Raw genomic sequence first — 16505 nt, 5'->3', positions numbered from 1 at the left:
GCTTGGCTATGACTCCTGATTGCCTTGCAGGCTGCTTCTCCCAGGGCTCCCCTCTCTTCTACTTTTTTTTAAGGTGAATTCTTCCATTAGTGGTGGACACTATTGTTTCACCAGAAGGAGTGACCACTTTGTTCCTGAGAGCCACATTCGTTCACTTGCATGTTCAAATATTCATGGAAGATTTAGGATGTGTCAGGCACTGGGGAAGCAAAGATGACTTATATACTTGTCTCCTTCTCTTCAAGTTCATTGTCTACTGGGGGAGCCATACTCATGGAGGAGTAATTACAAAACAAGGTGGTACATTGTACACAAATACAGTGATGGACACAGACACCTCAAGTGATGGAGCCCTGAGGAAGGGCCCCTGTCATCTGGTGGTGGAGGGAAGGGCTGGTGTTCCAGGAAGACTTTATGAGGAAGTGATGTTTGGACTTGTCCATCTTTAAGTGGGTGAAAGACCATACATAATGTGGAGAGGCCAGAGATGAGCAGCACTCATCTCCTCTTCCTCCTCTGAACAACAGTATCCTCTTAGTTTTAGCTGGGCACAGAGCAATCCAATACAGATATTGGGACTACATTTCCCAGCCACCCTTGCAGCTGGGGGTGTTGCCATGTGACCAAGCTTTGGTTAAAGGGATATAAGAAAAAATGATGTATGCAACTTCTGGGTTACATTTTTATGAGGAAGCTGCTCTCCCTCGGCTCTCTTTCCCCTGTCCCAGTGGCTGGCAAAAGGGGACAGTTGGAACAGCCACCTTAGTCCCAGAGATGGAAGCTACCTGTTGAGACTGGAAGACCCAGCCCTCCAGCTGAGATCCTTGGATGAGCTCACAAAGCAAGATTAACTACCTGTCCTAGACAGAGCTTTGTCTGGGCTCTTAACTGAGAGAGCGGTGAATTTCTATCCTGTTTTGGCCACTGTATTTGGGGATCTTTATCACAGCAGCTTCATCTATACCCTGATTCATTCAGTGTAGAAGGTAATAAGCTCTGACCTGACTACCTGGCCTGCTGACACTGGTTTACCTAACCAGATGCCATAGGCCCAAGGTGATGACGTCATGTATTCAGCTGACCCAGTGCCTCCCTAACCCACAAGCCTGGGTATTGCCAGACGACCAGAAACATGGAGACTTTGCTTTCCTAATAGGGAAGAGACGGTCTTTAAAAGATCTACCCTAGCTGCCCTTCCCAGTCTTATCACTGAGCCTTGATTCTGTGCTAGGTATTTGGTTCCTTGCTTGGCAGTAGAACTTTTCCGGTTACTGCTCAATATTTGGTCTCTAATAGTTTCCCTTATTAAAGTTATGCACAGAGACAACAGGAAGTCCTGTAGCCAGCATTACAAAGTCAACACCATTCAGAAAGTATTCCTGAGCATAAGGCAAAGGTCTAAATAGTTGTTCTTAAATTTTAATTGCACTGACATCATCTGGGGGAGTTTATTTAAAATTTATATCCCCAGGAATTCCTCAAGGAATCCTAACTCCGTAGGTCTGAAGTGGAATCAGGGAATCTACATTTGAACCTGCAGCACAGTGGATCCTAATTTAGGTGTTTTGTGGCCTCTAATTTAAGAAACTCTGGTTGTCATAGTCTTCATAAAGACTATGATATTAAAAGCAAACTAGCCATCAGGAACAAGCACTGAATCTCTCTGAGTGCTTAGGTCCCTGGTCAAATTCCTAATGAGTCAATGGTAATTCTACGGGTGCAAGTTAGGATAATGAAGGATTTGTAATGCCACATAGTCACTAGGCCATTATTAGAGATAGGGAACACAGACTAGAGGAGGGTGAATTCAGGTTTAGACAAGTTGGGCTTGAAGGGCTGTTAGCATATCCCGATAGAAATGTTGAAGTGATGGGAATGGAAACCTCACATTGTTATACACTCTGCACAGAGCTTTGATACCCAATAGCAAGGATGGCAGTGAGCATACGTACGTGTATTAGCCTCAGCAGATTGTTAAATCGGTCCACTTCTTGTCCAAGGACAGTGGTCAAGGAGTTAAGGCGTCCTTGAGGATCCTTGACAAAAAGGCTCTCAGAAGCGTTCTCCATCTCCAGAGTTTCTGAAACACACATGGCTGATTCATCAGATCAATTATTGTTGATTTCTCTCCTTATCACATTGCTACTGGAATGCACTTATCTTAACTTTTCTTAAAGCCAACTTCTCTTGTCCCTGGGGCCTAGGCTGAACGGGAGTCAGGCCGCTCGGACTTCAGTGGCAAGTGCTACCTGGTAGACAAGGGACATCCCTGAGACCAGAGGTACCAGGGGTCCTGAGTCATCTCCTCTGCCTTGTGTGTATGCGACGTATGTAAGCCTCGCTCTTCCCTACACACCCGTGTTGCATCTAGGAGAGGAGGGGTTGGGGGCAGGACAACCCCCAAGAGAGGAGAGAGGCAGCATTTATCCCAGGTTACTGAGTGTTGTTCAAAGGGACTGACTGGATTATGAAATGGGCCCACGTTTCAAGCTGGATCGAAAATTGTGCTCTTCTTTTTCCCTACAATCCACCCAGTGGGGGCTCATATAAGCTCTAAAAAATGAAGGGACTGCATTTTCCTTACATAGATGAGTAAAGTGTGAGAAAACAAGTGGCTCTGAGATATGTACATCAATTTCCTCTTAACCACTCACATTTTGGCTGCTGTAGAAAAATCACACAGCAGTGTGGGTAAGTGCAAGCTCTTGGATCCACAGGGCTGCGGTTACATGCCCCCACTCTTCTCATTTTGTCAGTCCCCTCGGGCTATTCCGAACCTAAGTTCTCTTGTTGAGCCAGTTGCACCCCTGCCGCTCAGTCTCAGCAGATGGCATGGCTTATCATTTCACAGTAAAAGTACAAACTTTATGAAGCGTGGAGAGAAAAACCTCCTAGGTGTCAATGGAACTCTATGAAACAAGTATACTAACTTTCCATCCATCCATCCATCCATCCACCTTCATCCCTTTTTCCACCCAGTCCTCCATCTTATGTTTATTAAAAATGCTTCCTAAAATAACCCAGTTGCTTCAATATCAACATAACTCTCTACTCAAGAAGAGAGTCTTTTGAGGGGCTGCTTTAGGAGGAACATAACTGACTTCTGAGGTCACACAGGTCCTTTCTTTTCTGGGGGCCTTAATAGTATTGGCAAGACTTAGTCTGTGTTACTGTGATGTAATAAGAAATATGTATTTTGGTCTTTGTCCCCAGCTTCTGGCCAGAGCTCCTAAAACTGTTATAATTTCCTCATTGATAAGAGTGATAGGAGCATCATTTCTATAATTGTTGGGTTTTGACCCCAACTCCTGAAATAGCTCCTGAGTGATGAAGGTGAAAGGAGCATCTTTTGTTATTGATAACAAGCCCCTTTCAACCACACCTGAGTTTATGTTAATGAGATGACTCTTGGACCACCCCTAAAGATGAGGGGCTGGTTGTCAGGGGAAATAACCATGTGATTAGAGAGTTGGAACTTCTAGCTCTACTCTCTGACCTCCTGGGAGAGGGGAGGGGCTGGAGGTTAAGTTAATCACTAAAGGCCAGTGATTTAATCAATCATGCCTACATAATGAAACTTCCATAAAAACCTAACTGAAGGGGTTTGGAGAGCTTCTGGGTTGGTGAATGCATCATGTACCAGGAGGGACAAAATTCCTGCCCTCGGGACTCTTCTGGACCTTGCCTTATGTACTTCTTTATCTTGTTGTTTATCTTTATCCTTTATTATATCATATAAAGTAATCTGGTAAATGTAAATAACCGTTTCCCTGAGTTCTGTGAGTTGTTCTAGAAAATTACTGAACTCCAAAAGGGGGTTGTGGGAATCCTCGATTTACAGCTGGTTGGTCAGAAGTACAGGTCACAACCTGGGGACTCGTTGGCATCTGAAGTGGGGACAGTCTTGTGGGACTGAGCCCTTAAACTGTGGGGTCTGTGCCTACTCTGGATAAAGTTATAACTGAATTGTAGGACACCCAGCTGGTGTCCAGAGAGTTACTGCTTAATACAGGGGGAAACCCATACACTTGGTGCCAGAGTATTGTGAATAGAGACAGAAACACAGTTTACTTTTACAGTCATTAGTTTTTTTTTGTGCCTCATCTTTTTTTCCCCTATAATGACATTTCCAACCATGAACAATAGATTAAGACATCTAAATCTACAGTCACTCTAAGAAAAGTGTGAAAGTGGATCTCTGTGATCATTCAGGAAGATTCCCTAACTCACCAGAAAACAAAATGAAATAATCTAGCCACTTCTCTTGTTGGAGAAAAAAAAAAAAAAGAAATGGATTCCAGAGCAGGGCTGTCCAATAGAATATTTTATGATGATGGAAATGTTCTCCATTTGCATTGTTCAGTATGGCAGCACTTAAAATGTGGCTAGTGCAACTAAGGAAATGAATTTTAAATTTAATTTAATTTAAAGTTTAAATAACCACATGTGACTAATGGCTACTGTCTCGGACAGTACAAGTCTAGAGATATTAGAAAACTCAGGAAAAAGTCTGGTTAAAGTTACATTGAGCTAGAAACCAACTTGTTCCTCATGCTTCTGGCAGTTAAGATGTCAAGGTGCTATAGGCTTCTCATCTATAAATGGAGAGCTCTACATCAGAAGAGCTCTCTATGTAAAGAAAAAATCTGCATAATAAGCAGATTTGGACACCTGCCTATCACTCAGCTTTCTGAGTTTATTCCTAAAAGTCCCATTGTACATGTATGCTAGGAATTACTCACTACCTGGAACTCTGGTCCGGACAGAAGCAACGAGTTCTTGGACAATCTCATCGTTGCTCTTTCCCTCTCCACCAGAAGATGACCTTGGCTGAACCTCAAGTATGGTGTTGATTAAAGTGTTGGTCTCTTTGTACTGTAATGGTGAGAAGAGACAGAACAGTGAAGAATCAAATTCTCAAAAAAATAATTTTGCAGCACACATAGTTTATTAGAGAAATAATGGCAGTGGCCAAAACCAAGGAAATTTTATTTTTTATATTGAAGATAGAGTTGGTAAAATGTGCTCATTGTAAATGATAGTGTTTAGTTCTCAAGTGTTATAGTTAAACATTTTTCGTTGAACAACAATGTGAATTTACTGAATGTCATTGAACTGTATACTTAAAATGGTTAAAATGATAAATTTCATGTTACATATGTTTTACCACAGTAAAAAATGGTTAAACAATTTTTGGCTAATTATTTAAAAGGCAGTTATGAAAGTGAGGAAGAAATAATGAGAATTCAGTTTTAGAACATAGTTTTATTTAAATAACATTTTCTCAAGGGAACCCTCCTATACTGTTGGTGGGAATGTAAGTTGGTGCAGCCACTATGGAAAACAGTGTGGAGGTTCCTCAGAAAACTCAAAAGAGAATTACCATATGATCCAGCAAACCCACTCCTGGGCATGTATCCAGACAAAACTATAATTCAAAAAGATACACGCACCCCTATGTTCATAGCAGCATTATTCACAAGAGCCAAGACACGGAAACAACCTAAATGTCCATTGACAAACGAATGGATAAAGAAGATGTGGTACATATATACAATGGAATACTACTCAGCCATACAAAACACAAAATAATGCCATTTGCAGCAACATGGATGCAACTAGAGATTATCATACTAAGTGAAGTAAGTCAGAAAGAGAAAGACAAATACCATATGATATCACTTATATGTGGAATCTAAAATATGGCACAAATGAAACTATCTACAAAACAGAGACTCACAGACATAGAGAGCAGAGGGGGCGGGGGGTGAGGGAGGGAAGGACTGGGAGTTTGGGATTAGCAGATGTAAACTATTATATATAAGATGGATAAACATTGGATAAACAATGGATGGATAAACAAGGTCCTACTGTATAGTTCAGGGAACTAGATTCAATATCTTGTGATAAACCATAATGGGAAAGAATATTAAAAAAAAGAATGTCTCTATGTGTATAACTGAGTCACTTTGCTGTACAGCAGAGATGGGCACAACATTGTAGATTAGCTATACTTCAATTAAAAAAAATATTTTCTCAATTAGAAAAGTATTATGGGGTATTCCCTGGCGGTCCAGTGGTTAGGACTCCATGCTTTCACTGCCGAGGGCGTGGGTTCAATCCCTGGTTGGGGGACGAAGATCCCGCATGCTATGGGGTGCAGCCAAAAAAAAAAAAAAAAAAAAATAGGGTTGTAGAATTTAGAAAAGTATTATAGCTTATTATTGAAAATTTAGAAAACACAGAAAAATATAAAGAAAAATTATTAATGATCTTGCTTTTCAGAGATATTTATAACTTTAGTTTACCTCCCCCACCCCCTGGACATTTTCTGTATATATGTGCATATAGTTTTAAATATTGAGCCCATACAATTTATGTAGTATTTATTCTTTTTCAATTTCATGAACATTTTCTCACATCACTGAAAAATCTTCATGAGTCCTGTTTTAAGTGACTGATCCTCGGTGGTTTGAATGCACTATAATTAATATAGTTGTTTATTTACTTTTTGGATATTTCTATTAATTAGTTTTTTTTAGAACTCTGTGAATAGAATATCTATATATGAATTTCATCCACTTTCATTTACATTCTTTAAATGAAATATTACCAAAGGCATATTTTTAAACTGTGTATTATTACATTGATTTCTAACACTCTATCAATTTACACTCCCAACAATAGAGCATGAGAGGACCTGTCTTTCTGTCTTTGTAAGAATTGCTATCATTGCTTAAAAAATCCTTTCCAATTTGATGGGCAAAATAGTTTTTCATTGGTTTGCACTTCTTTGAGGATTAGTAGAGTTAAACATTTAAAAAATAAGCTCATTGGCTATCTGCATTGTCTTTATAAATTATTTATATATTTTGTACATTTTTGATTTTTAGTGTTTATTACTATTGATTTATAGGAGATAATTCTATAATAAAGATAATTAACTATTTTCTATCTTTTTTCTTTGTGGTAAAATACACATAATATAAAATTTGCTATCTGCACTATTTTTAACTGTACAGTTCAGTGGTATTAAATACAATAATAATGTTGTCACCAACATTCATCTCCATAACTCTTTTCATCTTGGAAAACTGAAACTCTGTACCCATTAAACAATAACTCCTCATTTCCTTTTCTCGCCAGCCTCTAGCAACCACCATCCTACTTTCTGTCTCCAAAATTTTGTCTACTCTAAATACCTCATATAAATGTAATTATGCAGTATTTTTCTTTATGTGACTGGCTTATTTCACTCAGTGTCATGTCCTTAAGGTTCATCCATATTGTGCAGAAATTCCTTCCTTTTGAAGGCTGATAATATTCCATTGTATGTATACACCATTTTTTCCCTATCCATTCATCCACTGATGGACACTTGGGTTGCTTCCATGTTTTAGCTATTGTGAACAATGCTGCTATGAACATGGGTGCGCAAATATCTGTTTTTGTCCCTGATTTCAATTCTTTTGTGAGTATACCCAGAAGTGGAATTGCTGGATTATATGGTAAATCTATTTTTTTTTTTTTTTTAAGGAACTGCCATACTGTTTTCCACAGAGGCTGTACCATTTTACATTTCTCTTTGGAGGAATGTCTATTCAAGTCCTTTGCCCATTTTTGAATTGCGTTGTTTGTTATTTTGTTGTTGAGTTTTAGGAGTTCTCTATATACTCTGGATATTAATCCCTTATCAGGTATATAATTTATGAATATTTTCTCCCATTCTGTGGGTTGCCTTTCTCTCTGTTGAATTAAAATGAAAAAATTAAAATAAAAAAAACTTTCATGAAGTCCAATTTGTCTGTTTTTTTCTTTTGTTATTTCTGCCTTTGGTGTCATATCCACGAAATCATTGTTAAATCCAATGTCATGAAGCTTTTTGTCCTATGTTTTCTTCTAAGAGTTTTATATTTTTAGTTCTTTTTTTTTTCTTTTAATTTTTAAAAATTGAAGTATTGTTGATTTACAATGTTGCATTAGTTTCAGGTGTATAGCAAAAGTGATCAGTTATACATATGTGTATTATTTTTCAGATTCTTTCCATTATAGGTTATTACAAGATATGGAATATGGTCCCCCATGCTATATAGTAGGTCCTTGTTGTTTATTTATTTTATATATAGCAGTATGTATCTGTTCATCTCTAACTCCTAATTTATCCCTCCCCACCTCTTTTCCCTTTAGTAAACATCAATTTGTTTCCTATAGTAACCAGACCAATACAATTAACTATATTATAGGCTTTATGCAGATCTCACCAGTTTTGCATGTACGCATGTTTGTGTGTGTGTGTTCTGTGAAATTTTATCATATCTATAGTTTTCATTCCCCTTGACTTTTTATTTTTATTTTTTTAAACATCTTTATTGGAGTATAATTGCTTTACAATGGTGTGTTAGTTTCTGCTTTATAACAAAGTGAATCAGTTATACATATACATATGTTCCCATATATCTTCCCTCTTGCATCTCCCTCCCTCCCACCCTCCCTATCCCACCCCTCTAGGTGGTCACAAACCACCGAGCTGATCTCCCTGTGCTATGCGGCTGCTTCCCACTAGCTATCTATTTTACATTTGGTAGTGTATATATGTCCATGCCACTCTCTCACTTTGTCCCAGCTTACCCTTCCCCCTCCCCGTGTCTTCAAGTCCATTCTTTACGTCTACATCTTTATTCCTGTCCTGCCCCTAGGTTCATCAGAACATTTTTTTTTTTTTAGATTCCATATATATGTGTTAACATACGGTATTTGTTTTTCTCTTTCTGACTTACTTCACTCTGTATGACAGTCTCTATGTCCATCCACTTCACTACAAATAACTCAATTTCGTTTCTTTTTATGGCTGAGTAATATTCCATTGTATATATGTGCCACATCTTCTTTATCCATTCATCTGTTGATGGACACTTAGGTTGCTTCCATGTCCTGGCTATTGTAAATAGAGCTGCAATGTACATTGGGGTACATGACTCTTTTTGAATGATGGTTTTCTCAGGGTAAATGCCCAGTAGTGGGATTGCTGGGTCGTATGGTAGTTCTAGTTTTAGTTTTTTAAGGAACCTCCATACTGTTCACCATAGTGGCTGTATCAATTTACATTCCCACCAACAGTGCAAGAGTGTTCCCTTTTCTCCACACCCTCTCCAGCATTTATTGTTTCTAGATTTTTTGATGATGGCCATTCTGACTTGTGTGAGGTGACACCTCATTGTAGTTTTGATTTGCATTTCTCTAATGATTAGTGATGTTGAGCATCCTTTTATGTGTTTGTTGGCAATCTGTATATCTACTTTGGAGAAATGTCTATTTAGGTCTTCTGCCCATTTTTGGATTGGGTTGTTTGTTTTTTTGATATTGAGCTGCATGAGTTGCTTGTATATTTTGGAGATTAATTCTTTGTCAGTTGCTTCATTTGCACATATTTTATACCATTCTGACGGTTGTCTTTTCATCTTGTTTATGGTTTCCTTTGCTGTGCAAAAGCTTTTAAGTTTCATTAGGTCCCATTTGTTTATTTTTGTTTTTATTTCCATTTCTTTAGGAGGTGGGTCAAAAAGGATCTTGCTGTGATGTATGTCATAGAGTGTTCTGCCTATGTTTTCCTCTAAGAGTTTTATAATGTCTGGCCTTACATTTAGGTCTTTAAGCCATTTTGAGTTTATTTTTGTGTTTGGTGTTTTAGTTCTTACATTAAGGTCTTTGATCCATTTTGAGTTAATTTTTGTATATGGTGTTAGGTAAGGGTCCAACTTCATTCCTTTGCATGTGGATGTCCAGTTTCCCAAGTACTGTGTGTGGAAAAGACTGTCCTTTCCCCATTGAATGGTCTTGACACCCTTGTGAAAAATCATTTGACCATATATGTGAGGGTTTATTTCTGGACTTTCTATTCTACTTCATTGGTCTATATGTCTGTCTTTATGCAGTATAAGTGTTTTGATTACGTTAGTTTTATTGATTTTAAATTTTATCCCATCGTAGTTGGAGAAGATAATTTGTATGATATTTATCTTTTTAAAACTATTGATACTTGATTTGTGGTCTAAAATATGGTCTATTCTGGAAAGTGTCCCATGTGTGGACAGTTAACTTTTCCTGTGTTTGTTTTTGTTGTTTGTTTGTTTCAAAGATGTTTTGCTTTGTCATTTAATTTTTTAATGACCTTTTGGATATACTCACATGTTCTGGCTCTTTCTAATGTGATTTATTTTTCAATTGCTTTTTATGCTTAGAAATTCCTTTTCCAAGGTCAGTTAAATATTCTCAATTGTTCTAGTTTTTTTTTTTTTTATTCAGAAACATGGTATCTTCTTATATATATTTGTTGGGACCTCTTAGAGTTTTTCTTTATACCAGTCACAACACTCGATATCCACTTACCTGAGAAAAGAGTTCAGAACCTGGGATTACAGATCTTGATTGTACAAATTATATTTTACATAATAGATCTTCTTTCAAACATTACTTTTGACATATTCATTAGGTCCTAAACACATATGAGACATTATTTACTTAATGTTATAGTTAAATAGTTTGGTTTCCTTGCTCAGTGCCATTTGTTTAATATTATGACTTTTCCATTTTAGTTCTTGACTTCTTGGTTAGACAAAAGTCTTGAAACATTTAGTGCAGCCAGGCTCAATTTTCTTTACTAGTCTCTAGTACGCATCTATGTAAGTATAGTTTGCTGGTCTGAAGAAGGAATCATTTGTATCCTTTGCATTAAATCTCTGTTGATGGCAAGAGGCAGAATTGTCTAACTTAAACCAGCTAAAGCAAAGAGAAGGGATCTGTTGGCACATATAGCTGGGAAGAAGAGGACACAAGTCATGTGGGTTTCAGGCATGGATGGATCTAGCACTCTCTCTCTTGTGCATATTTGGTTGTTTCTCTCATTTTTTCCTATGGCAGATGACCTTCTTCCATTTGGTAGGAAGAAGGGGTAGGGGGGTCAGGGATGAGGACACAGAATGCTGCAGATATGCAGCATCGTAGCCAGTGATTCCAGAGGAAAGACATTTTCCTCCCTCCTCCATCCTAGGATCTATATATCCTACAAAGAAATCTCATGCACCTAGTGTGGGCCATGTCCCTGCTCCTTGGACCAATTCCAGGGGCTAGGTGATGTTGTGCTGCCTTTGGCCAGGCCTGAGTTACATGCCCACCTCTGTGAAGGTAGAGAGTGGTTGGAAGTTTTACCAGAATCTAATGGAATGAGGAAGGGGGAATTTTCCCAAAGGAAAGAGGTGGGAGTAGGGGATGTACTGTACCAGAACAATGAAGGAAGGGAGGCTGGGAAGAAAAACATAACTTGGGGCTCCTACATGCCTACTGTCTCATTCTCAGTCATTCTGAACCAATGAAAACACAAAAAACTATATTCCCAGGTGTATACTGCCAAGAGTGTTACCCCACCCGAAAGTCCTGTGCTTCTCACGGGATGCAGTGAGCCTACCATTTCCACATTCCTCTCTTCCTTCTCTCACCTCCACACCCACCCACTCCAGAACAAACAGTCAGATGATTGAATATTAACACTAGGTTTGGCCACCTCTTTTTCCTCCTGAAAGTAGAATCAGGAAAAATAAGATATTCCAACTCTTCACTGAATAGCAAAGCAATTTTTAGGGCAGAGAACATGACATAGGTCACGTCATGTTCTCTGAGAACATGATCATTGAGAATTTCCACTGTTGTTTTGCATGGATTCTTTGATATCTAGGCAGAACTTACCCTCTAATTTGTGTCTAACTTGTAGGGGCCAAATTTAAGTTGAAAAGAAAGGTGATTCCCTTCAGCTTCGTGAGCCAACCTAGTCTCCAACCTTTAGAGTATTCCAGGGCTCCAGGGACATACCTCTTTTCATGGTTTGGTTCACCTAAAGATGCCAGACTATGACAGATAATAAAACTGGAAGGGTATGTAATGGCCCGGTCATGGGGGAGCCTTGATTGCCATGCTGAGGAGCTTGGACTACCCTTAGGTAATGGTGTGGCATCAGAGGGTCTTGGGGGAGTAAAATTGTCCAGTTTGCTCTTTGGACCTACTGCTGTGGTCTGGTACTGTCACCTTGATGAACTGTACTTTTATTTTTTAATTTAATTTAATTTTTAAATTATTTTTAAAAATTGAGATATAGTTGATGTACAATATTACATAAGTTACAGGTGTAAAACAGAGTGATTCACAATTTTTAAAGTTATACTCCATTTATAGTTATTATAAAACGTTGGCTATATTCCCTGTTGTACAATATATCCTTGTAGCTTATTTATTTTATATGTAGTAGCTTATACCTCTTAATTCCCTATCCCTGTTTTGCCCCTCCCCCCTTCCCTCTTTCCACTGGTAACCACTAGTTGATTCTCTATATCTGTGAGTCTGTTCCTGTTATGTTTTTTGTTGTATTCACCAGTTTGTTGTATTTTCTATTTTTATTTTTTTACTATTTTGGTCATGCCATGTGGCTTGTGGGATCTTAGCTCCCTGACCAGGGATTGAACCCAGGCCCTTGGCAGTGAAAGTGCAGAGTCCTAACCACTGGACTGCTGGGGAATTCTTGTTGTATTTTTTAGATTCCACATATAAGTTATGTCATACAGTATTTGTCTTTCTCTGTCTGACTTATTTCACTTAGCATAATGCTCTCCAAGTCCATCCATGTTGTTGCAATGGCAAAATTGATAAACTGTGTTTTTAAAGAACAGTGTTTTAATTTCCCTGCCTTGGATATTTGCTATTGTACTTTTATAACCTACTCATCTTGGGGGGGGGGGTCCATAAATCTTTGTGAAATATGTTACAAATATGCCCAGCATGGAGGGAGAAGTGCAAAAGAAAAAGGACTGTCTGGATTATCATCCAAATCCCCATGTTGCAGGAGACTAGCAGGTAGATTATGGACTAAGCAGAGGCTGGAAGGTGAGGGGGTGGCCGGTGACAAGAAGATGCATGACGATCTTAGGATTCCGTGAAGGATCCAGAGGGAACAGGCTAAACTGGAACCAGATGTTGAATTCAAGGTGAAACATTTATTTTATTTTTTTATTTAAGAAGATTATAATTTACAGAACCAGTGAGGTGATTATTGATGTTTCAGGTTTATATACACAATATGAATATGTCTTTTAAGTTGAAAGGCCACATACCTGGAAAACTAGGTTGGCATTTTCATGCATTCCAAATATTTCTGGGTCATCTATCAAAGGCAGGTTTTCAATGTAGTCTTTAAACTCTTGTAGGCTGTCAGCCAAGGGTGCAAAATAGATACCTGTTATTGAAAACACAGAAGGCAATATGTCTCAAATAGACGAGCTTTGAGTACTGCCAGGTTTGGTGCTTCTCTGTCTGTTCAGATGGTGGCTATAATCAGCTGCCTCACAGAGAAACAGGGATGGTTTTTCCTCGCCTTCATCCCTGTGTCTAGTTTCTTTACCTTTTCTTGAGGCCTTTACATCTAATCAGTGTCCTAACCTTTCAGGGTGTAAACATGCAGAACATTTCAAGGTTCTGAGAACCCAGGGATGTGCTACTGAGAGGTGTGTTCCGAATTTACGGAACTTTGAAAACACACTTAGACAGAATACAACCCATTTTAGAGCAGAAATAATTCAAAATGGTTATTCATACAATAGATCTTTGTACTCTTACAACCAAAGCCGTTTTGAAGGTGGTCAAGCATGAGGATGGGAGAGTGTGGGGTCTGGGTTGTGAGGACTGGACACAGACAGCTCCTGGATGGAAAACTGAGAGATGCTGTCAACGACTTCTTGGAAAAAGTTGTTTTCCATGATATTGAAAAGTCACTCACCTGATTCAGAATATTTATAATCCTCTTGTAATGTTTCAGGAGAAAAAAATCTTTTCAAAACAGTACGAAGGCATCTTTGATCCCAGGTATCTGTAACTCTACCACCATATGTAATTTCACCTGAAAAGAAGTTTGCGTTTAAAAACATTGTTTGCTTTTAATTGATATGCATACCCACATTCTAATAGGTTTATTTATTCACACATTTATTTGGTACTGAAAGTGGAAATAGCACATTGAGTTTCTTCTATTACCCCACCCCCAAAGATAATAAAAGTCTACTTTTAAAAAGCAAAAAAAAATCTAGTATATGTTCTCTCCCCTAATTATTTTGCTTTTCCCAAATAACTGAAACTAAAGACAGTGAGATCTATTTACATATTTCTTTCTTCTTCCTGTTTTTTTCTTCAAAAATATTGATTTTGGGTCTTATCCCATCATTGACTGTAGTATTCTAAAACAGACATACTTTCCATGAACCACTGCTTCTTTTGGGGGCCAATGAGCTAAATGAAACCAAAACATTTACAACAAGCCATTCAAACTCTATACATACTTTATAAATCATTGATATTAAGCCAAGGAAGAAAGATAGATCCAAAGTGAAAGAGACAGCTTGCCTCACAGAAATTATGTTATGGGGAATTACAATGTATTGGTATCCCATCTCTTTCAACAGAGAAATTATGCTCCATCGTCATCCCCAAGTTACAAGTAGGAAAGATATCTATTCTGCATTGGAATGATTGTACTGCTGGATGATATGATTCCTTGGAAAAATTCCAGACCCATTGCTATAATTCATTATTCACCTCTGTAGTGTTCTGAAAAGGATTTTACTTATGATACTGATATTGTCAACTTCTGAATCCTTTGAATGTTCATCCATTCTCATCTCCATCTCTTTCATTATGTCAAGAAGACTTTTTAAAAAATTCATTTTCAAGCTGAGATGGTTGGTTGAGAGTAAGTTATTTGTGTTTGGAATCTCAGTAATTTATTTCTTCCAGGATAGCAACGTCCTGGCTTGTACCTATCTTCCCTCTCCTGTTGAGGCACTTCTGGTCAGTCTTACTGGCTCAGCCACTTAGAGTGAGGGGGTTGGGGAGTAAGTGCCAGAGCTGATGGTCAAGTAACTGACTCCCTGTATTAGCAATTCTAAGAGGGAAGAAAGAGATGCTGCTGTACTTTCCTGAGAATACTCTTCAGTCACTCTCTGGGAAATCTTGCAACACGAAGTTGGGTTAAATCTTTGTGGTGGGTCCATCTAGCTTCAGACTAACTTGGATCCTGAGGGCTAGATGGGAATGTAAAGGTCAAGTTTCTTCAATTGCATCATGGTGTCTGGGAAAGGAGGGTGGCTGGGAAAACTCAGACTCCAATAATTAGTCAGTGGTGAGAGGAAAGAGTTGCCCTGAAGTGCATTATTCTAAAAAAATTTTCGGGGACTTTCCTGGCGATCCAGTGGTTAAGACTCCACGCTTCTACCGTAGGGGGCCCACGTCTGATCCCTGGTTGGGAAACTAAGATCCCACATGCCGTGCGGCAGGGCCAAAAATTTTTTTTTTAAACAAAAATATTTATATTTTGAGAAGAAGCACAGAAATATTTGCCTTAAAAATCATCAGACTTTGTGATTCTGTGTCCAGATATAGTGTTATGTTTTTCTTGGATCAAAGTGAGCAAACCAGGAACTCCAATAATTTGATTCAGGGTAGATGACTCACTTTTAGGCTTACTTTTAGGAAGGAGTCTTCTGGGTTTAGAAGACAAATGTTGGGAGGGGGCGTCTACCATTCACGTCCACCACCTGTCCTGGCCCAGGCATCACAGTTCCTGAGGGTCTTGTTGCAAATCCTGATGTGGTGTCTTCCCCTTCTCTTCCATTCTTATCCCTATGGGCTGGCTCAGGGATGGCCCGACACAAACTGGATAGACCTTAGGTTTGGCTCTGTCTTTGCCCACTTTGAGCTCAGAGCTGTCTCTTGGACTTAGGCATCGCTGTAGCTTACTCTATAAAATTTTAAGGACCGTTCCCCCTCCTCCAACCCCAAATACCTTCCCATATTTAAAGCCTCCTTAATCTTTCTCTGTTTATTCTCTCCTGTCTAGTCTCCCCCTTGGTGTTGCTGTATCCCCTTGTTCATTTCTTCATCTTGCTTTTTTTACCACTTTATAAGTGGTTGCACCTGTTCCCAGCCTAAAAGACTATAATTGCCAACCATTGCTTATAAGGTAGAGCCCAAATTTATTAACAACACACACAGGCTTTCAAGATGTGCCCGCAGATCACCTGTTTTTAGTTTTGTTGAAGATAAAGCTTTCCTCCATATACATCTCCTCTTTATACTCTGCTCTGGCACTTGTGAACTACTCAGTGTCTACAGGCATGCCACATCCCGACACTGCTGGGCTTTTCCATCACTGTTCTCTCTGCCAGTGTGCTCTCCTGCCTCTTCTCTCCTGCTGAGCCCAACCCACCATTCAGTGCCCCACTCAACCACTGCCTCCTTGGTGGAGCTTTCCCAGATTCCTCCAGGTAGCGTTATTTGCTCCGTCTGAGTTCCCACAGCATTGTCCATACACTTCTATTTTGGTAATTGTCATACCATATTATAATTTATTTATTATCTCCACCCCATGAGGTTTTGGTAGGCAGGGGCTACATCATCTTTGTATTTCCAGCATT

The 16505-nt window shown here is 38.9% G+C and overlaps 1 protein-coding gene across 1 annotated transcript in view; it reads right to left on the bottom strand.

Annotated features, from left to right (window-relative positions):
• Positions 1-16505, bottom strand: part of DNAH6 (dynein axonemal heavy chain 6) — a 297879-nt gene that overhangs the window by 10940 nt on the left and 270434 nt on the right. Inside the window, exons 69-72 of the mRNA XM_068564239.1 lie at positions 13817-13936; positions 13155-13276; positions 4746-4875; positions 1953-2080 (exon numbers count right to left, since the gene is read on the bottom strand). Coding sequence (XP_068420340.1) covers positions 1953-2080; positions 4746-4875; positions 13155-13276; positions 13817-13936 — 500 coding nt within the window. The remainder of the gene's footprint in view (positions 1-1952; positions 2081-4745; positions 4876-13154; positions 13277-13816; positions 13937-16505) is intronic.

The sequence above is a fragment of the Eschrichtius robustus genome, chromosome 15, assembly GCF_028021215.1.
Source record: "Eschrichtius robustus isolate mEscRob2 chromosome 15, mEscRob2.pri, whole genome shotgun sequence".
NCBI classification, from domain to species: domain Eukaryota; kingdom Metazoa; phylum Chordata; class Mammalia; order Artiodactyla; family Eschrichtiidae; genus Eschrichtius; species Eschrichtius robustus.
Note: the sequence above shows the minus strand (reverse complement) of the source record. Positions and strands in the feature narration are given on the sequence as shown.